Below are 25,389 nucleotides of genomic sequence, written 5' to 3' on the forward strand. Positions count from 1 at the left end.
TAAGCTGGAGTAACTCAGCGGGCCAGGCAGCATTTCTGGAGAGAAGGAATGGGTGATGTTTCAGGTCGAGACCCCTTTGCAGAATTGTGTGCAGACGGGGCATCGAAGGACGAGAAGTCAAAGCGAAGAAGTGGAGGCCAAGATACCGAATGGAAACAACGGCGAAAAGCCAAATAACTGAACGGACGCAACGCCAAAACGGCAAATAACCGAAAGGACGCGATGACGAAAAGCCAAATAACCTAACAGATGCGACACCGAAAGCCAAATAACCGAATGGGCGCAACGCCGAAAAGCCAAATACGTGACGCCGACCGAAAAGCAAAACATTATTTCATTTTCCCTCGCCGCTTTTGGACTGCCAAAGATCATAGAACGGATTATTTTTGTAAGCGTTGATTTACTATGGTGCTTGGGTTTGAGATGCTGAAATCTCTCCATCTCTCTCTGTCTCTCGTTCTTTCTCACTCTCTCTCTCTCTCTCCCCTCTTTCTCTCACTCCCCTCCCTCCCTCTGCCTGCGATGATTTGAGCTAAGTCTTGGCACCAGGCTCAGTAAAGACATTGTCATAAGGTCATAAGATCATAAGGAATAGGAGTAGAATTGGGCCATTCGGCCCATCAAGTCTACTCCGCCATTCAATCATGGCTGATCTATCTCTCCCTCCTAACCCCATTCTCCTGCCTTCTCCCTATAACCTCTGACACCTGTACTAATTAAGAATCTATCTATCTCTGCCTCAGTAATATCTACTGACGGCCTCCACATCCTTCTGTGGCAAGGAATTCCACAGATTCACCACCCTCTGACCAAATACATTTCTACTCCTCTTCATAAAAGAACGTCCTTTAATTCTGAGGCTATGACCTCTAGTCCTAGATTCTCCCACTAGCGGAAACATCCTCTCCACATACACTCTAACCAAGCCTTTAACTATTCTCTTGTGGGCTAAAGGCTATGTACTGTGCTGTACTGATCTATGTTCTATGTTTCACGTTCTGTGTTCTGTTGTGTTCTGTGTTCTATGACATGGATGTGGTGAATTGAAGGACCTGTTTCCATGCTCCATTATTATGTGTCTATTCCTAAGGTATAATGTATGAAGGAATTTATGTCCAGTTCACAATAGGGTTGCTTTTTGTGCAAGGCAAGTGTATTCACATCTCTGTAGATAAGTTTGCCTTCTACTGATGCATGAAATGTATCTTTAATCTTCCAGTTTTCAATTCCACAACCATCATCTAAAGTTATTTGGGGCAGGGGCACAGGTGCTGGCAACCTCTAGTCTTATCTCAGTCAGAGTTCTCATACCACGAAAGCTAAATTCATGGCTTTTATTGCCTCACACTAACTTTGCGATTTGGCCTCCCTGGACACCAGCCCCAGTTCAATGGGAAAGCCTCTTGTACCTGGGACATGAAGAAAACATTTCAAAAAAGCAGGCTGAGTTTTCACCAAAGGAGTACTGTAACAATTCACATGGTACAATTTCAATGAGGAATTATCTCTGACGTATGGTTAATGTTTATATTCCTGCTTACATAAACATAACTGAAACAAAACAGGGTAGGACACTATTTCAGACCATTCAGAAGATGGATCCCAATCCGAAACATCACCTATCCATGTTCTCCAGAGATGAAGCCTGACTCATTGAGTTACTCTAACATTGTGTGTTGTATTGTTTTATGTTCTATGGAGGATTAGAGTCAATGGGAGGCTGATGATGGACTCAATGGGATGAAGGACCTGTTTCCATGTTGAATGTTGCTTGCTGTACCCTAACCTTGTGCTCTTCCGCCCAGCAAATCCTGCGGCATTCTCGCTGGAACTCCACCAAAGTGGTCTTCCTGATCACGGATGGGTACTCCAATGGAGGAGACCCGAGGCCCATCGCAGCAGCCTTGCGGGACCTGGGAGTGGAGATCTTCACATTGGGCATCTGGCAGGGCAACATTCGGGAGCTGCAGGACATGGCGTCGCACCCCAAGGAGGAGCACTGCTACATTCTACACAGCTTCGCCGAGTTTGAAAGTCTGGCTCGAAGGGCTCTCCATGAAGGCAAGTGTCAACAGTTCCAGCCTCCTCACAGAAACACTCAGTCCGAATAGTCTGCATCACCACCAGACACTCCTCATACTCGACTTAGTCTCATCCTATTGGCAAACCCTCATATTCCTTTCTTTCTCATGTGTTCCTCACACTTCCTCTTAAACCCAACACCTCGACCACTCCCTATGTTCTTGTATGCATGTATCTACCAAATTCCATCTGGTGGCCTCCATGCTTACTCAACAAACACTCTCACAGCCCTGTCCCCGCAGTTGGATTTAACTCTTAACACTTTCAGCTTCAATAACATCCCTACAATTGGTGTTTGAGAGACTAGTCCAACCAGCAGACAGTAATCTCATGTGACTTAGTGCTAGGTTCCCGAGACAAACCTCTCACATTGCATTCAGCCCATAGAGTCCTCCATTATATACTGTGTGGAAACAAATTGCTGGGTTTGTTTTAGTGGTTCCTGCTTGTGGTTTTATGAGTTGTTAATTGACCACTTATTGGGACATCTATTTGTAATGGCAGCAGGGTTACACAGCAATCAATCCTGCTGCTTCACAGCTTAAACAAACTGGATTCAATCCTGGCCTCGGCTGCCTGTGTGGAATGTGCATGTTCTCCCTGTGAAATTGTGTGCTTTCTCCTGGTGCTCTGAGTTCCTCCTACATGGAGTGTGATGCCATTCCTGGCTTGGTAACATTGTAAATTGTCCCTAGTGTGTGTAGGATAATGTTAGTGTGCAGGGATCGCAGGTCAGTGTGGAATCGGTGGGCCGAAGGGCCTACTTCCATGCTGTATAACATACAACTAGTATGAACAAGTCGACATGTACTCAGTGGGCCAAAGAGCCTGTCTCCATGCTGTATCTCTAAACTAAACTAAACTGAACAAAGTTGCAAGGACTGCAGCTAGATATATTGGAAGCGATAAATTCATCCCTTGCATTTACGAGATCCATTCAAGAAATTCTCCCTTGTATTCTGGGCTCACACATAACCTTCATCCAATATTCATTTAAAAAAAACACAGGCCATTATCCCCTTGCTGTGCACAAACTGGCTGCTGTGTACCTTACACCATTACTGTGACTGTACTTCAGAAGTGTTTCACAGACAGCGAGGATGTGTCCGACATCCCAAAGGCAGTAAAATTGGAATGAAAAAAAAACATGAACTAAAATTTCAGCTGCTTTTAGTTGTTGAAATAATGCGTGTTCCTCTCTGCAGATCTCCCCTCTGGGAACTACATCCAGGAATCCCCATCTCGCTGTTCATTCCTCTGTGAGTTGGGCCAGGACTGCTGTGATGTGATGGCAAGCTGTAAGTGCGGCACCAACACAGGCCAGTATGAATGCATCTGTGAGAAAGGCTATTACGGGAAAGGCCTCCAGCACGAGTGTACAGGTAGGAATATCTGCAGCTTCATGGCTTCTAACCCTCTTTCCAAATGTTTTGGGAAGCACTGGAAGAATCTTTATGCCAGAACATTTACCATTTTGATATACCATTGGAATTAACCATTCAATCTCCTAAATATTAGGGTCATTTTTGGGGTCATTTTTTTGAGGATTACTTAGAATTACACAAGCCTTGACAGATAGGAAATCTCCCAATGTAGTCAAGAGTGTTTAATTTTCATTGGTTCAGAAACAGAACAATGAAATTCTTACTTGCAGCAGCACAATAGGCTTAAAAACACAGTGCTCAATTGATAAAATAATATACAAACAAAAAATATTTTCATAAATAAAAAAATCCAATAAAGTACAAAATAAAGTCCAACGTTCTGAGTGCAACCAATCTTCTCAGGAACTAGAGGCTTTGATGGGCTTTATTTATGATTGCATCAATGTGCTGGGCCCAGACCAACTTCAGAGGTATGCTCACCCAAGAACTTCAAATTGACACTCTCCACCACCAACCTGTCGATGAAGACAGGTTTGTGGATCCTCTGCCTTCCTCTTCTAAAGTCAACAATCAATTCCTTGGTTTTACTGACGTCGAGAGCGAGGTTGTTGTTCTGGCACCATTCAATCAGACGATTCATTTCCTTCCTATTCTCTGACTCATCATTATCTGTAATTTATCCAACAACAGTGGTGTCGTTGGTGAATTTAAAGATGGAGTTGGAACTGTGACCAGCTACAGTTATGGGTATAGAGTCAATAGAGCAGGGGATTGAGCACACAGTCTTGGGGTGGCTCTGTGATGATAGTTCTCAAGGAGAATGTATTGTTGCCAATTTGTTCCAATTGTTTTCTGTTGATGAGGAAGTCAATGATCCAGTTTCAAATAGAATAGCATTGCAATCATCAACATTTACCTTACAAAATTAATTTAAAAAAAATATGCTGATCTAATGATGCTGTCATATTTTAAAAAAAAAAACAGAGATCAAGAACATAAGAATTAAAGGCAATGGCTAATCTTTCACCACAATGCTTCCTTCTCTCCCAGTCCATGCACCCTTTGGTTGGTGCCCAACAATCAGTAGGACTGCTGATTCAAGAAGGCAATTACCACATCTTCTGAAGGGTTATCGCAATGGGGGTGAAATAGTGGTGTTCTTATCTCATGGAAGAGAAAGTAAACTGCAAGATTGGATATTCTCTTCACCTCAACATCCACTGAAATAGAAAATTGCAAAACTTCATAGCTCACTATGTAGAATGTTTTTGTCATCTCACTCCTAACTGTCCTGGATCTGCCTCCTGCATCTTGACAGTCTAGTCAAAAAGAGTTGTCTCTCTGCATCGACCTTGCTCCTCTTGTTTCTGGTGTTCAGAGGGAACTTTATGTAATCTGCTTTGTCCTCCAGAATTAAAACAGCGCAATCTGATGGTCTTCCCATACTGATCAAACAGTATCCACAATCTTTGACATAAGCACTGGACAGATAAAGTGCTTCATGTTCTGTCGGTCTTTTCTATGGAAAATATATTGGTTTGTATTGCAAAAATACCCAGGGTTCAAACGTGTTTAACATTGAAGTCTGGTTAACATATAGTGTGTAATAAGCTGAATGAACCTGCTGGATGTGCGCAATAATTTTAGTTGTATATTTACCTTGTTTACAGGTGAGTCATAGAGATTTAAGGGGACGTTTATTTGCATCCTGAAGATAATACCAACAGCATCATCCATTTATATAGCGGCTTTGAAATAGGAAAATGCCCCAAGACACTTCACAGGAAAGTTATCAGTCAGAGACTGATGATTAAACACATAAGGAGATAAAGGGTAGTGCAATGGAAATCTTGGGCTAAGAGCAAGGTTCTAAAAAAGGGGGAAAGAGGCAGAAAGAATTAAGGAGAACATTAAAGGGTTAAATCCTTGACAGTTGATAGTATAAATGCAGTGGATCCCAGAAATGGAGAGGTGTTAGGATCTCATAGGGTTGTAGGACTGGAAGTATAGGGCTGGATTATAGTTGAGAATTAATGCAATGGGGAAAAAAAGATGAGAATTTTAATGTCATGGTGTTGCTTAACCAGACGCCAGTGAAGAGCAATAAGCGGAGAAGTGGTGGGTGAGCAGGACTCAATGTACATCAAGACAGAGGCTGCAGATTTCATTTCCCAATGTTTGCAGAAGGTGGAACAATGGGGGTCAGTCAGCAATGTGTTGGAATAGGCAGGGCTACAGGTGTAAGGCAAGAACGAGAGTTTCAGCAGCAGATGAGATAAATCAATATTAAGAATGTGATGGCATGGATATGAAATCACAAGCTTATCTGGGTCAATTTCAACACCTAAAATTATGACCCTTACTATTAAAACAGTTTCAAACAGTTGCCAGAGAGAAGTTTTGAGAGCTCAAGGAAACGGGCTTGGTGATGGGAATGAATGACAATGGGTTTTATCTTCCATTAATCATTTGGAGAAAAAGTCTGCTCATTCAATATTGCTCATCAAATCAAGAACCTGACAGGGTTAGTGAATACTGTGAAACAGGCCAAAGTAAAACGCACGTGGTAAGTACTGAAAAGACTAATGTAAAAATACGACCAAATAAATTGAATCTTCCTTTCAAATTTGTTGTTATTGTTTAAAGAATACAGAAAAGAGCAAGAGCTAAGTCATTCAAAAAGGCAATACCCACTGCAACGGCATGTGCTTGGACTTTTCAGAGCAGAAGATGGTCCAATTATTACGAATGATTAATTTAGCATAGTTTGGGTACTCGTATGTTAATGGCGTAAAAGGGCAGCAAGTTGAACTCAGAGCTTCCTTTGAATACTACTCAATTTTAGGGCCTTTTATTGATTTGTGGATGTCATTATTATTTGGTGGCATCATGACCTTTAACAGATTTGTTTGCTTTGTTTTCTTTCAAAACAAAATGTTCTTTCTTCTCAAAACTGAATGAATCCTTTGGCAAAGAATCAGCAATTGCTCGAGGATAGATGTTCAGGAAAACTAAACATCTGTCCAAATAATGAGGTGACCTCACCCTGCAAAAACAATTCATGGACATTTTGAATCAATGATAACAATGATATAAATGATTAATGATTCAAATAATCACAGATGAAATCAAATTTAAAAATCCTGCAAACACTCAATACATGAGGAAGCATCTGTGGAAAGAGAAACATAGTTAATAGTTCAGGTTAATTACTTTTCATCAGAACTGGGTAAGAGAGAAAATACAAGTAGAATTAAGATGCAAAGAAAGTGGGGAGGGATGGCTGAGACAAATGAAATGTCAATGGAGATAAGGTCATGGTTTTTCTGGGGATACATGATTTAGTTTAGTTTTAGTTTAGTGATGCAGCATCGAAACAGGACCTTTGACCCACTAAATCCACACCAACAATTTATCACCCATTCGCACCAGTTTTATGTTATTTCACTTTCTCATCCACTTCCTAAAGCTATACCAATTACGCCATTGGGTCATCCAGTCATTTTGTAGCCATCATCTGGATGCTCAGTTACTGAGGCGTGTGGGGGCAATATAAGATTAGGGCAATTAAAGAGTGAGAATGCAGACAAAGGATAGTGAAAAATGTGTAACAAACAGGGTTGTGGTGTATATCCAGTAGGTAAGGTTCTACTGGAGAGAAAAAAATAGTCATTTTGCAGATTGATGGTTTAAAAAAATGACAAAGTATATTCATGGAAAAAGTTTGGCATACAATGAGAGATTTAAATTATTCTGAATTAATTGTCCTGTGGCAAAGAAATGGGCGTTGAATGTGAAATATTTTCTCCATGTGCAATATAACACAGTTCAGTCCTTCCTGGTACCTCATCCCACATCATCCACCATCACCACGTCCTTACAACCCGCTGCCCCATTCTCCTCACCAAACCCCAGTGGTTCCACAAGCTTGTACCTCCTCCGCTGCCTCTGATCTGCAGGTCCAACCCCATCCACCTCTGATCTACCTGAGAAAGCATTAACTGCAGTGGGACACAAAGTGCTGCAGTAACTCACCTGGTCAGGCAGCAACTCTGGAGAACATAGATAACCATATATATAACCATATAACTAAGTACAGCACGGGAAACAGTCGCATCTCGGCCCTACAAGTCCGTAGAAGGTTACCTGGAGAAACAGCGGGTGCACTGCATCTTTTTTGTAGGGCCGAAACCCCTTAGTGATGCCCCCTGCTTGAGGTGGTTTCTCCACTCATACCTTCGATTAACCCTCCATTCCCTTCTCATCCATAAATAATGAGTATAGAAGTTGGGAGGTCATGTTGCAGATGTATAAGACATTGGTGAGGCCGCATTTAGAGTATTGTAGATCGACACAAAATGCGAGAGTAACTCAACCGGTCAGGCAGCATCTCTGGATAGACGGAATGTATGACGTTTCAGCTCAAGACCTTTCTTCAGGCTCTGAGTCTGAAGAAAGGTCTCAACCGAAACGTTACCCAGTCCTTTTCTCCAGAGGTGCTGCCTGACCCATTGAGTTACCCCAGCATTTGGTGTCTATCTTCGGTGCAATACCAACACTGCAGTTCCTTCTCTGCAGTTCAGGGCACATTCTAGGAAATTGTTGTCAGCTGGAAACCATTTTAGGATGTTTTATTGACTGCAGTCTCATAGGCTGGGACCTCAGGAGGATTGATCTTATAAAGGTCACTAAAATTATGAGATGAATAGATCGGGTAGATTGCAGTCTACATCTTGCAATGGTAAGTGAATCTGGGGACCAGAGGACATCGAGAGGGATCCGAGAGGTGGTGTGTATAGGGAGGAGGTAGAGTGGCCAAGGCCCACAATTCCTTGGAACACAGGAGTATAGTGGGACTAAGAGCGTATAAATGGTGTTAAGGTCCTGTTTTATGTCAGTGTGGGGAGTGCTGACCCCCCCCCCCCCCCCCCCCCATGCACAGTAACTCAACCGGCCAGGCAGCATCTCTAAGTCCGAATCATAGGACAGCTCAGGACATTAATTTGGGTTTAAGTCTGAAGAAAAGATGTATTAGGAATCCAAATGTTTTTGGTAGTGAGGTAACTGACCCATTCACACCAAAGCATTGGTGGGTTTAGGGAAATGAGGTAGTCGAGGCCTTCCCACGTTTAAGATTGTGTGCAGTTCACAGGTACCATGGATAGGAAAGTTTGTGATATGGGCCAAACGTACAGGGCAGGTGGGACTAGTGTAACTGGGACTGTATGGTGGGTGTGGGCAATAGGTTGGGCTGAAGGGCCTGTTTTCCACAGGTGAATCACTCTGTGACTCTTAAAAACTGGTATGGCAATTTAGAGGAATAAAGCATTAACCAACAAAAACTAATTATTCCATTTTTTTCTTTGGTATTTTCACATTTATAAATTCCATACTGCAAATATGTAATAGGAATTGTTTCATTCAAAAGGGAGTGGTTTGTGAAGGAGTAAAGGTACAATTTCAGTCACCCAACGTTGTAAGAAGTTGGGATGCACTGCACTTTACTGCATTACGTTTCACATCTCACATCTGTACAGAGTACAATAACAGGCTTGAAACTGACAACAACTCAACAACTAGGGCATGGGCAGGTTGGGCTATTTGCATTTTCCACTCATATCAGCAGCAATATAAATATTGCCCATATCAACAGTGTGAAGGTGCAGTATCCTTAACATTTAATGGGGCTGCCTACCCCTTATGTTTGGTTTTAAGGGGTTGATTCTCTGCAGATCTTGAAATTATCAGATTTTTGTTTCTATCAAACATTTACAAATCCAGTTGTGCATGTCTAAAGGTTGTATTAAATCAATGGAGTTGGAATTTTGCTGTTACAATTTATAATTTGGATGCTGGATCAGAATGATTTAGTTGTACTGCAACACTCTATAAGGAGACTTCTGGTTAATTGATTTACAGGAAGAGTACCTGCAGACCATAAACATTTAGGCATGGATTACTGAGGCATTTTCCACTCAGTCACAGTCTCAGGAGAAAGAGTTGGCCATTTCAAACTGAAATGGGGGAGAAACTGATGTACAGTATCCACAGGGATATAAAACTTTGGAATTTTCTACCGCAATTGTTCCGTGGCTGAGCATTTTCATGGTGATATTTCTGAACTTGAATTGGAGAGAGAGAGTGAGCCAGAGAGTGGGGTGAGACGCAGGAATAGCCCTGGTCTGAACGAAAGGGCTGGGGAGTGTGGTGTTGCTGTATGGAACACACCCGCTCCTCTTTCTAACATTCTTATGTTTCTTACATTCCTATACTTTATCATTTCCAGCTGCCTTGTTTTGATGGAATGTATTCAGGATTGGAAAGAATTTCTTCAGCTCATTAGCTCATTACCTTCTATCAGCCTCCCTGATGCTGTACTGAGGTTGATTTACTCCAGCATTTTGTATCCTTAAAATTATTAGTTAAGTTCAGCCAAAGTGTCTACAAAGACTTTCAGGTTAAGAGGTTAATTACAGTTGGGGAGAAACAGGCCTTTGCTCACCGAGTCCACACCGACCCAATTGCACACTTAAACTATCTACTATCCACAGGGATAGATTTGGAATTTTTATCAAATTGTCCCGTAGCTGACATTTACATGGTATATTTGGAGTGGTGAACTTGAACCACGCAGAGAGAGTGAGCAAAAGTGGGGTGAGGCGCATACAAAGCCCTGGTCTGGCGAAATGGGGACAATGTTGCTGTTTGGTACAACCCGGCTCCTCTTTCTGACATTCTTATACTTTCTTACACGATACTTTAGCGCCACTGTGCTGCCTTGTTTCTGAGATTCCCAATGTTCACAATTCAGGATACTGAAGAATGCATCACTCTTACAAAATCCTTAGCTCATTAGACGAACATTTTCTCACAATGATGCTGGCTCTTTAATGAGGTACTCCCACAATTTTGTATCTGATCTTATATGAGAAATTTCAAGTGTCTACGAAACATTTCAGGTTTAGTTTAAAGTTTAGAGAAAAGGCCTTTTGCTCACCGAGTCCGCACCTCCAGCAATCCCTGTCTATACTCTCACTAGGAAGATTTACATTTTCAAAACAATTATACTCTAAATTTCATGTACATTAATGCTGAAATGGGAACCAGCGCATCCTTAGTTCCCATGGTATATACCAAACTCCGTACGGCAATCAAATTATACAGGATCGAACCCAGGTTTCTGACCTGTGTGGCAAAGGCTATTGAGCGCCACTGTATGCCCTTTTAGAGAAAAACAATAACGGATGCATACTGGAAATATTAGATACAAAGGTCACAACCTGTGTCTTTAAAATATTGTCTGAGATGAGAAAATTGGCACAGTAAAAGAAAATTTGCTCCATTGCTCTCCTGGTGTCTAAAACAGGTACATTTCAGAACTCATACTCTAATTTCATGGGTAATTAATGGGAATTAGATCATAGACCCAGTGTGGATAGTACAAAATACTCAGCTGTGCCTGCAAAATTCTGGAGAGATAGGTTTACAAGAAAGAACGCCGTGCTGGGAAAATAAGAACTAGGAAAAGGCAGGCTGCGAAATGGGAAACAAAGATGCTGGAAAATCATGGGCAACTCAAGCAGCATCCGAAACGTTGCCTATCTCTTTTCGCTCCATAGATGCTGCTGCACCCGCTGAGTTTCTATAGCATTTTTGTGTATTTTCTGGAGAGAGATAGTTCACTCAGTCATTTCAATATTATTCTACCTAGAAATAACAACTTTCATACATTAGGCTAGAAAGAAGAGCCATCATCTTATCGATTACAAGCCAAGACCTCTTGTTGCTTCTTGTCCCTCGCTGCTGTCGTTGTGCAAAGGCTATTGAAGCTCAGTCAGAGAGATTGAAGGATGCTGTGTCAGGACTTTATTAACAATGTACCTACTGAAAATACTCTGAAAAAATAAGTGAGAAAATATTCCGCACAGAAAAAGAAGACTCAAGAAAGTAATTAATGAATTGATCAACCAGTCAATTCATCAGTTCAGTAATAGATAGGCAGGCAGGCATGCAAACAAACATACATACAACCAAATAAGGAAGGAAAACAGAAAGAAAGCTTTGCATTTCTATAGGATAGTTCACCGCCTTGGTATTTCAAAATACCTGCAGCCATATGACTGAAGTTCTGTTGCGATATTGGAGAGAGACTTGGTAATTGTAACCACTCAATGATTGGAGCCATACCTTGCACAAAGGAACATGGTTATTTCAAGGTCAGTCATTCCAACCCAAGGAGAGCACTGTAGGAGTTCCTCAGAGTATTCTGAAAATGGTTGGACTTAGGATAGTAAGATGTAAGTATAACTATATTCAGCTGCTTCATTAATGGCCTTCATTCTGTGAGATGCGAGGAGGATCATTGGCGATTGTTGAATGTTCAGTTCAATTTGCAAATCCTCAGGAAGTGAAGCAAAATGAATAGACAATAGGTGCAGGAGTGGGCCATTTGGCCCTTTGAGCCAGCACCGCCATTCAATGTGATCATGGCTGATTATCCCCAATCAGTACCCCGTTCCTATCTTCTCCCCATATCCCCTGACTCTGCTATTTTTAAGAGCCCTATCTAGCTCTCTCTTGAAAGGACCCAGAGAGACCCTGCCTCCACTGCCCTCTGAGGCAGAGAATTTCCCACAGACTCACCATTCCCTGTGAGAAAAAGTGTTTCCTCGTCTCCGTTCTAAATGGCTTACTCCTTATTCTTAAACTGTGACCCTTGGCTCTGGACTCCCCCAACATCGGGAACATGTTTCCTGCCTCAAGTGTGTTCAAGCCCTTAACAATCTTATATGTTTCAATGAGATATCTTCTCATCCTTCTAAACTCCAGGGTGTACAAGCCAGCTGCTGCATTCTCTCAGCATATGACAGTCCCGCCATCCCGGGAATTAACCTTGTAAACCTACGCTGCATTCCTTCAATAGCAAGAATGTCCTTCCTCAAATTAGGGGACCAAAACTGCACATAATACTCCAGGTGTGGTCTCACTAGGGCTCTGTACAACTGCAGAAGGACCTCTTTGCTTCTATGTCTGGATCTTGGATCCACTCAGTATCCTGTACCTGCCTTTTCTCCATACCCCCTGATCCCTTTAGCCACATGGGCCACATCTAACTCCCTCTTAAATATAGCCAATGAACTGGCCTCAACTACCTTCTGTGGCAGAGAATTTCAGAGATTCCCCACTCTCTATGTGAAAAATGTTTTTCTCGTCTCGGTCCTAAAAGATTTCCCCCATATCCTTAAACTGTGACCCCTTGTTCTGGACTTCCCCAACATTGGGAACAAGCTTCCTGCATCTAGCCTGTCCAACCCCTTAAGAATTTTGTAAGTTTCCATAAGGTCCCCCCTCAATCTTCTAAATTCTAGCGAGTACAAGCCGAGTCTATCCAGTCTTTCTTCATATGAAAGTCCTGACATCCCAGGAATCAGTCTGGTGAACCTTCTCTGTACTCCCTCTATGGCAAGAATGAACAATAATTCCAGATTATATCTGCAAGAAGTATGAATGGCCAGGATCATGGAGCCAGATTTCAAAAGAAACCTTTTGACCGATTGATTCTGTGGTGCCATGGCACCGTCCAAGTCCAGGAAGCTGGATTACATTCTGGTTTTGGTGTCATCCATTTTGTATGCACTTCTTGTAACTGTGTGGGGTTTTTGTTTTAGCTTCAGCCACCCTCCACATCCCAAAAACTTGCTAGTAGGTTAATCAACATTAGTTTAGATAAATGGCAAAAGGATCAAAGCAGTCAATGGCATTTTGGAGAATAAAATACAGAGGTACAGAGAAATAAGTAGAATAGTGATACATGTGATTGCTTTACTGGGATCCACATGGAACCGATAGTAAATAAAAAAAATGCTACATAGCCTAATCATCTTTCCAACTCGGGGTGTGTGGCCTTGTAGTTAAAACATGTAGAAACATAGAAAACAACAGAAGCAAGAATTTGGCTATATTCCCTTTGAGCCTACTCCCTCTCTCAACATGATTACTGAATTATCATATTCACTTTCTCTCCTCATGTCTATTGAAGCCTTTTGTGTCCAGAAATCTACTATAAACTCTCAATTTTAAATATATTTATTGCCTTGGCCCCCATCGCCTTCTGTAGTAGAGAATACCAGACGTTCACTAGGCTGTGTGAAGATATTTCTCCTCATCTCAGTTCTGATCACCCCATTTCAGGATGTAGAGGATTTGAAGAGGGTGCATGAGAGATTTATTAGGCCGCTGTTTGAATGAGAGGGTATTAGCTGGAAGGGGAGGTTGGACGAATTTTGGATTGCTTTCTCTGGAAGGCTGAAGGGAGACCTGATCGAAGTTTATAAAGTTATAAGACCCACCTATATAGACAGTCAGAATCTTTTCCATGGTCGAAATGTCAAATACCAGAGGGAATAACTTTCAGGTGAGGAGTGGAATGTTTAAAGGAGATGTGCAGGGCATGTTTTTGGCACAGTGATAAGTGCACGGAACGTGCTGAGGGGTTGTGGTGGAAACATGTAAAAAAAGTCTGAAAAAGGATCCCGATCCAAAACGTCATCTATCCATGTTCTCCAGAGATGTTCGCTAACTCGATGAGTTACTCCAGCAGTTTGTGTTTTTATTCTACAATATCGGCATTCGTGAGACTTTTAGATATGCACATGGGAATGTTGAGAATGGTGGGTTATGGATCACATGCAGGCAAATGAGATTATTTCAATTTGGTGTTATGCTTGAGAGAAAAATAGAGTTGATGTTTAAGGTCATCAGATCGTATGTTTCTCTCTCCATAGAAGCTGCTCGACCTATTATGTATTTCCAGCACTTTCAAATTTCAAAAAATTGCATTTTTTGTTTGGCAAGGCAACAATTTGTTTGCCTTTGTTGTTAAGGATATAGAGGTCAAGGGCAACTATAGTTTTAAAGTTGCTATTTCATTAAGTACAATGATATGTGATTCACCACTTTCTGGGCTGCTGCTATTGTCTGTAGACGTTTGCCAAACCAGTCTGCAGATGCCAGTGGATCATATAGTTATGTGGTCATGGAATCTCACAGCTCAGAAACTAACCTTTTAGCCCACTTAGCATATACCGCATCAATTCCATTTCATTCTCCAGATATATTCATTAACTCCCCCACCCCACCCACCCCCCAGATTCTTCATATATATCCTAGAGCCAATTTACCGTGGCCAATTAACCTACCAATTCTCATATCATTGAGATGAGAGAGGAGATCTGAGCACCTGCTGGAAACAGGGAGAACATGAAAACTCTGCACTGACAGCACCAAAGTTGTGGAGCGCACCTGAGTTGCTGGAGCTGTGAGGCAGCAGCTCTACCAGATGTGCCACTGAGCCACCTTTGAGCTCTAAATCTGTTCAGCTGCTTACCCTCATGATTGCACAAGGAACTTCAACAGAACAAAGAGGGTACAACAAAGGTGTTCTAGTGAATTATCTGGGATGATAGAGTTGCCCAAGTGAGAACATTGAGAAGAATGAACCTGAATATTCACTGGAATTTGGAAGAACGATTGTTGACTTTTAGAAGGTTTGACAAAATGAATAATTAAGGGCCTGTCCCACTTGGGCGTCATTTGCGCATCACGCAGATGGCGCACGAAGATTTTGTACATCGCAAAATCCTGGGGTGCCGCGCACAACGGCGCTTCGCTGCCTGTGTTACCCACGCACCAAGCATGTGTAATGCACACCATGCACGCGTAATGCGCACCATGCACGCACCACGTGCGCAGCACGCCGCACGTGTCATGCATCGTGATGCATAAATGATGTAGCGTAAATTACGCGCAAATAACGCCCGTGGGACTGGCCCTTAAGAAGCTCTTTTCCCCAAGAGGACTTTTTTCTCCGAGTAAACTTACAACAAGAAACCATTGTCTCAGGATATCTGGTCAATTATGAGATTTACCCAGAGAAATGTACTTTTTTTCTACCACGGACAAATGTGAATATTGGGTCACCTAATATAGTCAAGATTAAGACAGATAAACATTAGGATTATAATCAAAGGATATGGAGATAGTGAGGAGAAAGTGGCAAGCTTTACAATCATGCATGACCTCATTTAATTGGGAGCAAGCTGAAATGCCACAAAGGCTATTCCTATTCTCATTAATATATTATTTGAACCCCTACGAGTTCCTGGGCACAAGACTAAGCATCAGGCTTTAAGCAAGGGCTTGAAGACATTGTTAGTATCATTATTATTTGCTTGAAGAGAAACAGGTTTGAGCCATATCTTGCATCATGTCTGGACTAACAAATTCAAGTTTACTTTTGTTCCTCTGATTCAAAGGAAGTATAGTCTTCCAGAGCCAAAGCATTGGCTGAAGTAAATGTGCAAATGTCCTGTTATGAACTTTCTTGCAATTATTGTTCACCACCCAGGACAATACATATACAATTCCTCAAGATAGCAATAGACAGTGAATCCAACAGGCATCATGCAGGGTTGAAACAATCTGTGCAGAACAATATCAGCTACAGAACAGTGTAAGCATTGCATTTGTGCTTGATGTGAGATTATTGTTTATAAAGCAGGTTCAGCTGCAGCTTTATTTTCCTATTCCCGCAGCCACTCTCAGTTCGTGTGCCTCAACTTCACAGTATTTACTGAAATTGGCTGGCTTTTGCCAGGCAATAGGTTCTAGTGCAACTTCCGCCAGATGTTTCCAATACATACTTTCTGCAGGATTATGTGTTTTGTCTTGGATTCCTGGAATATTGTGAAACGAGGCAGCACGCATTCCAAGGAGCATGATGATTATTTCATAACTAAACTTCTAGACTAATTGTAAGTCAGGCAGCGACACTCTGTGAATGCTGCTTAACTAAGGTGCTTATCAGTAACTTCATCAGATACTGCTGCACTGAATGATGTTTGAAGCTTGATCAAATATCTAATTATCCGTGAACACTGCCTCTTTGGGTGGCACAGTGGCGCAGATGGTAGAGCTGCTGTCTCACAGCGCCAGGGACACGGGTTAAATCAAGACCTCGGGTGGTTTACACTTTCTCCTGGGACTGCATGGGTTGTCTTTGGCTCCAGTTTCCTCCCACACCCCAAAGACGTATGGGTTTGCAATAATATAAAAGAGGATGGCAAGTTAGTTATTCTTTATAAATTACCCCTCGTGTGTGGAGAGTGAATGCAAATGTGAGAACACATAGAACCAGTGTGAATGGTGATGAATGGTCAACATGGACTTGGTGGACCATAGGGCTTCTTTCCATGTTGTATCTTTCAGTCAATCAATTAATCAATCAACACTTTAAAGAGGGAGAACATGAGTGAGGAAAAGGGGTGTTGAGAGGAAGTTCCATCGCCTAGGAGCTCCCAACAGTTGCAGGTCTGGCTGCTAATGGCATGGAAATTGGAAATAGCCATTGTTGCCAACTTTGGAAATGTGCGGAGATATTTGGAGAGTAGCATAGGAGGTCATCAACTGAAATGGCGAGTAGAATACATTATACATTCTGACTTTAATTTCATCATTAATTGAGTACTGCTCTGACTTCATTAATGTGATTGATCATAGAAGAGATGAGTGCATTTTATTAGAAGCTTAAAAGTCATTGGATTTACTTCTGTTTCTTTCTTCACACATAATGACCCTAATTCATTTACAAGATATGGGTTTCACTGGCATGGACACTTTTTAACTTCCCATGCCAGATACTGCCATGGAGTTGTTGAATAATGAGTTCCAGGAATAATACTCATTAAAGATTAGTATTTGTATTGATTTATTATTGCCACATGTACCAAGATACTGAAAAATGCTGTTTTGCTATCCTGGTGGATCATACCATCCATAAATATAACAGGCGATGTAAGAGAAAATAAACAGAATGCAGAATGTAATGTTACAGATATAAAGAAAGCGCAGAAAAAAAAGTGGTGTGCTGTAACGAGGTAGATTGAAAGATCAGGGGTATAACCTTAGCATATGAGTGTGATAACAGAGGGGTAGAAGCTGTTCTTGAACCTGGTGGTACATGCTATCTAACTTTTGTATCTTCTGATCAGAGGAGAGAGAAGAGACAATGACTGTGAATGTGAATGAAATGGCCCTTGATTATATTGGCTGATAGATAAAGGAACAAATTTATATTTCCAATTCAGGACGGTCTGTGCCTTAGAGGGGAACTTCCAAGTGTTTGCAATTTGATGTGCCTTCTACTTTATGTTTCCTTGTAGTCTTTTAAAAAAAATATATTTTATTTTATTAGAAGTAAGTACAATCATATGGCACCAAAGTGCCTAATATATATTTTCATAATACATTTTATGTACAGCTTCTTTTTTGTTGTTGTTATATTAAAGAAAGATTAGAATAAGAAAAAGAAGTTAGATAGTAAAGGATAGAAAGACGTGAGATATATAGTGTGTGAAGAAAAAGAGAAAAGACGAATGAGTGAAGAAAGTTGAGAAAAAGAAAATAGAAAAAAGAGAATAAAACATTAATTAAAAAAAAGTATGGAACAAAGGATTATTGTTTTAGACCAAATCTTGACCATGGTGTGATCCCCCTCATCCACCAGTCCTGATACATTCCAGTTATTTTTTACAATTGTGAAAAGTTTGTTCCTGTCTTGCATATGATTCGAAAAAAGACGACACGAATGGAGACCTGATTATTTTTGAAAACTCGTTATGAATTGGTCTAACAAAATTATCCATTAGAAAGAGGAATCACATGGAAAATTTCCTCGGAGAGATGTGCGGTGTGGGCCAACATACTTGCAGCCGGCCCGTACATGCAAATGAATTTAAGCGTTGGTATTGATGTATTCAGATTGGACATTTTTCCGAATCGAAATTTAAGTATTATTAATTTTTTTTTTGCTATTATTAAACCATGGCCCCAGTTAAAAAGATAATTTTGAGTCCATGAGTTATTTTTTACAATTGTGTTCAATTTATTCCCATCTTCCATTATACGCCATTAAATATAATCATTTCAGTATTTTAGGTTGATGTATTTTTCTTATCTTGAATATTTTTTGTAAATATTTTGAATTTATCCCTCTTCCACGCCAAATATAAAATCTATAATGTTTTATGCACCAAAAAACTAATGAGTTTTATGCAGGAAACTAAGGAGGTGTGTTATAGTTGCATTTTGGGATAGACATTTATCACAAATGGCGGATATATTTGGATTGAATTTGTTCAATCTTGTTTTTGAATAATATAATCTATGTAAATTTTTTAATTGAATTAGATTATGTCTTACATTAATCGAACATTTGTGAATATATATCAAGTACTTTTCCCATGTAACCTTCGTAATTTTTATCATTAGTTCCCGTTCCCACTTTTCTCTCTGTCGATGGTAGGTCCATATTTAGAATACTATTATATAAATATGATATTAATTTTTGTGTCAGCTTCAATATTCATTGCTTCTTCCAATAATTCAGGAGTTATTTTTTGATATCCTTGTATATATTTTTTCATGAAATCGCAAATCTGAAGATATTTAAAATATTGGTTGTTTTTCAGTTTAAATTTTAATTGTAATTGTTGGAATGATAGTAGGTTTCCCATTTCGTACATATCCCCGATCCTTCTAATTCCGAGACTTTCCCATTGGTTATATGTCTTATCAATAAGAGATGGTTTAAGTAAAGGGTTATTCGCAATTGGCATTAACAATGATAGATTTCTTAATTTTAAAGATAATTTTACTTGTTTCCAAATTCTTATGGTACCCTATATAATTGGGTTCTTCTTATATATTGTGTTATTCAGTTTTTTCGGGGAGAAGAGGATCATCCCTATATTACAAGGATGACAATCCTCTTTCTCCATTTTTATCCATTCTGTCTGTTGGGTAGAACTATCCAGCCAGTAAATTATATTCTTAATATGCACTGCCCAGTAATAATACATAAAATTCCTGGTAGTCTTAATCATATGTTTAAGAGGGACAGTCAAAGGACACAACTGTATACAAATCTGCCTGACATAGTACCTTGCAGAAGCCTGATTCAGCGATCCCATTTGTATTGATCAATTTATAGCATTGAATATCCCGTAGTTCATTATAGACGACCAGGAATGGGCATCACATCACCCAATAGCCAATATAGTTGATGTTATCACCTGCAATATTTTTCCATGCTACAATAATTAAGAACTTTAAATATAATTTCATAATGTTTTTGGGAAGAACCATGGAATCAGTAGTTGGTGTAGAAAACAGAGTGTGGATTCGCACTGGAATGGAACTGTCGGAAACAATGAAAAGGTACAATGTCTTCAATATTGTTTTGTGTCATAGGAGCCATCTTTTAGACAAGACCTTGAATAAACCAACACTCACTTTGGTGAAAATGAAATTCTCAAATGCAAAGCAGAGCTGAGGAATAATCCCAGGTCTCTTGGCCAATCTTTATTAATTCATATTAAAAATGGATTAGCTGGCCTTTTTCAAATTGCATTTTGTTATACTGTAACCTACAACAGCTGCTGCATTTCAAATAATGCTTCGCTGTCTGTAAAGCTGTTAACCTAACGAGCGTTTGTTGGCACTGGGCCTGTACTCACTGGAGTTTAGAAGAATGAGGGAGGACCTCATTGAATCATGCAGAATGGTGAAAGGCTTGGATAGAGTGGATGTGGAGAAGATGTTTCCACTAGAGGGAGAGTCTAGTACTAGAGATAATAGCTTTAGAATGATAGGGCATTCATCTAGGAAGGAGATGAGAAATGTATTTAGTCAAAGGGTGGTGAACCTGTGAAATTCTTTGCCACAGAAGGCTGTAGAGGCCAAGTCAGTGGATATTTTTAAGGCAGAGATAGATAGATTTTTGATTAGTACAGGTGTTAGGGAAAGATGATAGGGAGAAGGTGTGTTTGGAGGGAGAGACAGATCATGATTGAATGGTGTAGTAGACTGGATGGGCCAAATGGCCTAATTCTACTCCTATCACTTATGACCTTATCAAAGCAAGCTGTTTCAGGTGTTATCTCAATGCAGGTTTTAATTGAATGCAAGTTTTTTGATGGGCAATTCTGATACCCAACTGCATACAGGACAGGAGATTGCCCAGGCAAACTCATGAGCAGGTAATTAGATCATTGCAGCAGTAGCACTGCAGTGTCTCAATCCCGCATCTCCCGACTCTTCCCCATTGAAAGACCTCTCCGCTTCCTAAGCTCTTCAAAGAGTTTACTGTTCAACTGCTGCAATGTTGAAATATTAATTCTTTCCTGGTAAGAATAGGGCGAATAGTTTGCACCTGTTATCCTACTGTCCTGGAGGTAACAATTGGTCCTGGCTTCCAGGATCTGGGGGAAGGGAGGAGATGTTTCGAATGCCCCACATGTTGGATGAGCTGAGGATGGTGGGGATGGGTGGAGGGACAGTGTGTGCAGCATGGTAAATTGTGACACATCCTGAGAAGCTCCTTCCTTCTTGTTGGTGCTTGCATGTGATGGCAGTGGACAGCTGTAAATGGCCAGGATGCGTCTATTGCCTGAGAGGTGCATGTGTAATATAAGTATGTTACAATACTTACCTTCAGCGGCGCTGCAATTCTGCCACTGGCCGTGTGTATGATTTTGGCGCCTTTGAGGGGAGGGCGGGGTTAAAACGTGTTTTTTTTCCTACCTTGTCCTGGATTATATTTGGTTGGAGTGAAAGCTTTTGCTCAAGAATCATTCCAACGGGCGTTCTGTGTATTTTTTTTTTAATCGCCCGACTCGTTCAGCGCTGGAGTCATTTTAAAATCAGCTTCTAAAGCCGTCAACGACAACAACAGGGACGGATTTCATGTAGGTGACAGGTAAAAGAAAGCTGTTTATTTTTATGTATAAAAGTGGTCCTTAAGATGCCTTTAGTTCACATTTTAAGTTGCGAACTGGTGATTTAGTCCTCATACCAACTGGCAGTGGTTTTCTTGCCAATATGCGGGTCTAAATCACTGCAAACCGCAACGTTCCAAATAATCGCGTTCCAGAAAAACCCACTCGCAAGTTGATTTAAATGGCCATTAATTTACAGGTATTAAACATTAAATTCCTTCAATTTGGCCTATAAATCCATGACAATGAGATTTTAAAATTATGGCATAAATTATGGCATATTGTGAATTCTTGTGTGAATGTTATTTGGACACTTTTGCTATTTAAAAAGGTTAATCTATTCTTAAGAAATTGATAGGTGTTTAGATCTAGTAATTGAATTTTGTAATTAGCTACAATTAGGTAACTAACTAATTATATGCTTTCATCTAAGTAAGTGTTTCATTTTTGTTTCAGAATGCTTCAATCTATAATAACTGAACATTTCTTTCAGTTCTCTTAATTTTTAATAAAGTAATGGCCATTTGACTGTCCTCGATCACAGCCTTTGTGTTGTCAATGGAAAAGCAATAGGGAACAAGATGCTAATTTCCGAGTATGAAAATGGCCATGACTTTTTTAATACTGAAGATATGAAAGTGAATTAGGTGACAAATTAAACTTCTTTCTATGCTTTATCTGATGGGATAAATTACAGACTTGATTTTTTAAATCTCAAAATTTTGTAACGTTGCTATGTAATTGGGGAGGGCAGAGGGGAAAGGTTGGGAGATTTCCTTTAGTCACCTGTGCTGCTTGCAAAAGTAGTGGCTGCCATTTGTACTCGTCCCCATATATTCAGCCATTGCTGAATTCAGTGGAGTCCAAGCGTCAAGAGTGGGTTGGATCCAAACACTGTCAGATCATGTGGTTAGTACAACTATGAAAGCATTTGTTTTAAAAGCGGAGAAGGGTGGCGGCATATTTCCCAGAGTTCTGCATAGTCCTGTTAGTCTTGTAAAGCAAATAGTGTAAAACAGTTCCCATTGGTAACAATTCTGATAACCACAGGTTTAACAATAATTGCCATGAAAACACAAAAACAAATCGACAAAACGTACATCAAGTTGTGATTGAGGAAAGCAAGCGGATGGTTGCAAAATAATGCTGGGAGCTGATGCAATTGGAACATTCCAAGGGAAGTGGATACATACTTGAGGAAGAGAAATTTGAAGGGCTGTGGAGGAGGATGGAGGAATTGGGCAATGTTTTCCAAGAGTTGATACATGACCTCTTCCCATGGAGTATATTCATACAAATTTGTTACACTTTGCAGTTGAAAGCTGTCATAATTTACTAAGAATGATTCTTTACTGACCTGTTTAATGATTGCTTCCTGTATCCCCTGTCAGGCAGGAATGATATTAGTAACTGCCTTTCAAATCAATGGGCAATAATTGACATTGACTACTTAAAGTACTTGCAGGAGTTGGTTGAAAACAGTCGCAAATGGAGATATATGTGCAATCATTCAAGCTGATGAATAAAACATAGCTTAAGTTATAATAATGTCAAAGTTGAGGAAATTTCTCCAACTATGTAAGATATTGGGTAAACATGTTTACATGGAGTTGGAGTCATAACATATTGCAGGAATGTTAAGACAGTAGCAGTCTTAAAATACTGAGCAGTGTAGGAAGGAACTGCAGATGCTGGTTACATCAAAGACAGACGGAAAATGCTGGAGTAAAGGGCCTGTCCCACTTACGCGATCTTTCAGCAACTGTCTTCGACCTTCAAGCTCGAGGGCACTCGCCTGAAAAACTTTGAGCTGGATCGACCGTCAACAATGTAACCACGAGCTGGATCGACCGTCAGCACACACGCACACAAACACGTCGCAAAGGCAGGGGCCAGGGAATGCCGGGGAGCGCTGTCTGAAATTCACACCCGCGATGAACAAGAATCAGACTGATGGGGAATATGAGGTGCTGTTCCTCCAATTTCCGGTGTTCCTCCAATCACCAGAAATTGGAGGAACAGCACCTCATATTCCGCCTGGGTTGCTTGCGTCCGGATGGCATGAACGTTGAATTCTCCCAGTTTTGCTAGCCCTTGCTGTCTCCTCCCCTTCCTTAACCCTCGAGCTGTCTCCTCCCATCCCCCCGCCCTCGGGCTCCTCCTCCTCCCTTTTTCCTTCCTTCTCCCCCCCTCAGTCTGAAGAAGGGTTTCGGCCCGAAACGTCGCCTATTTCCTTTGCTCCATAGATGCTGCTGCACCCGCTGAGTTTCTACAGCATTTTGGTGTACCAAGGAGCCAATTAACATGCCCGGTCAGCAAAGGATATTGCCTACGGCTACCTCGACTGCCTATAACTACATGGCGACCCCACTACCACTGCACTATGAGTTCAAAAGAACCATGCCGACCAATTTTTACTCGAGGAAAATTTTTCAGCATGCGGAAACATTTTCCTCGACCAAACTGAGGCCGCGAGTATGCGGGAACTTCCCTCGAGCATGAAGGAGAGTTACAGTGACCTCTTAGGACCACGTGTTGACCATGCTGCGAGCTTGTGGCGAGCGCAACCTCATCTAAATTTGCAAATTAGGTTGCCAGAGTGGGACAGGCCCTTAACATAGTGGGACAGGCAGCATTTCTGGAGAGAAGGAATGGGTGACGTTTCGGGTCGAGATCTCCAACATTTTGTGCCTATCTTAAATACTGAGCAACCTGACAAGGAGAATTAGACTCATCAGCAGGGGCAGGGTTTGCATCTGAAATTCAAAGCTCTGCATTAATTTGCAGAAGCTACTAGCATTAGAATCACAAATACAATTAAAACGAGAATGAAAAAATAGGAGAAAGTACTTTTGGCACCGTTGGGAAATAAAGAACCTGCATCGGATGGAACTGCAGATGCTGGTTCATACCGAAGATAGACACAAAGTACTGGAGTAAGTCAGCGAGTCAGGCAGCATCTCTGGGGAAAAAGGATGGGTGACGTTTTGGGTCAGAACCCTTCTTCAGACTGAACGTAGAGGGGAGGGGGTGGGGATAGGAACTGAAGGCAGGAAAAGGACTAAGTAGTAAAGAAACTTTTGGATAGAGGTGTAGGAATGAATGAATGTATGAATGAATGAATGAATATGTTTATTGGCCAAGTATTCACATACAAGGAATTTGCCTTGATGCTCTGCTCACAAGTGACAACATGACATACAGTGACAGTTATGAATGACACATAATGACAGGAACAGGAGATTATACAGCTCCTTGAAACTATTCCACAACTCAATGGTGTCATGCATTGCGTGTGTTTTGATTTCATCTATCATTTTTGTTCCAAAAAGCTCAACACCCTTTACTTAACAACAAAAATCCAGTCGTCCCAGTTTTGATGTGTTTGTGTTTCAGGTCAATAATCTTTATTGAGAAGTATTAGCTGCGTTTCTATCCCTACAGTTGCTGCCCGACATGCCAAGTGTTTCCAGCATTCTCTGTTTCAGCAACAGCAGGTTTTCTTTTTGCATATCTGGCCAATTCTGAATCAGTGATGGATGGCTGACAACTGGCAATGTCAGAAGGCTGGACACTGTTTCCAGATGTCTCCATATGCAACATTTGGAAACAGTTAAACAATTTGTAAGATTAAATTATAAATGATTAGTACAAAATCCAAACATATTGAAATCACTTAAACATACTTAACTGATGTTAATTATTTTTAAAGCGTAACTATTAGGTCATCAAAAGTTTGGAAATGGAAACTTTTTTTTTTTTCAAATATTTTTTATTAGAAGCAATGTACAGTTGTATAAACCGTGGCATAATACATTTTGTGTACAACTTCTTGTTTTAAATTTAACAATAGAAAAATAACAGAAGCAAGAAAGAGAAAAGAAAAGATTAAGGAAAGTAGTGATGTATAAGCCCCAGGAGTTAACAATTGGTAGTTTGTGGAAAGATAGAAAGAAAGAGCCCATAAAGATGTAGAGAAAACAAAAAAGGAAAAATAGAAAAAAATAGAAAAAAAAGGAAAGAAAAAACAACAGAAAAGAAAAGGAATATACCTACTTCCTATCTTTCCACACCCCTCACCCAGGTCC

General features: G+C 40.7%; 1 protein-coding gene across 1 annotated transcript in view; it reads left to right on the plus strand.

Annotated features, from left to right (window-relative positions):
- svep1 (sushi, von Willebrand factor type A, EGF and pentraxin domain containing 1) overlaps positions 1–25,389 on the plus strand; it is a 161,374-nt gene that overhangs the window by 13,699 nt on the left and 122,286 nt on the right. The window contains exons 2-3 of the mRNA XM_055630810.1: positions 1,806–2,061; positions 3,288–3,464. Coding sequence (XP_055486785.1) covers positions 1,806–2,061; positions 3,288–3,464 — 433 coding nt within the window. The remainder of the gene's footprint in view (positions 1–1,805; positions 2,062–3,287; positions 3,465–25,389) is intronic.

This window comes from Leucoraja erinacea, chromosome 3 (assembly GCF_028641065.1).
Source record: "Leucoraja erinacea ecotype New England chromosome 3, Leri_hhj_1, whole genome shotgun sequence".
NCBI classification, from domain to species: Eukaryota; Metazoa; Chordata; class Chondrichthyes; order Rajiformes; family Rajidae; genus Leucoraja; species Leucoraja erinaceus.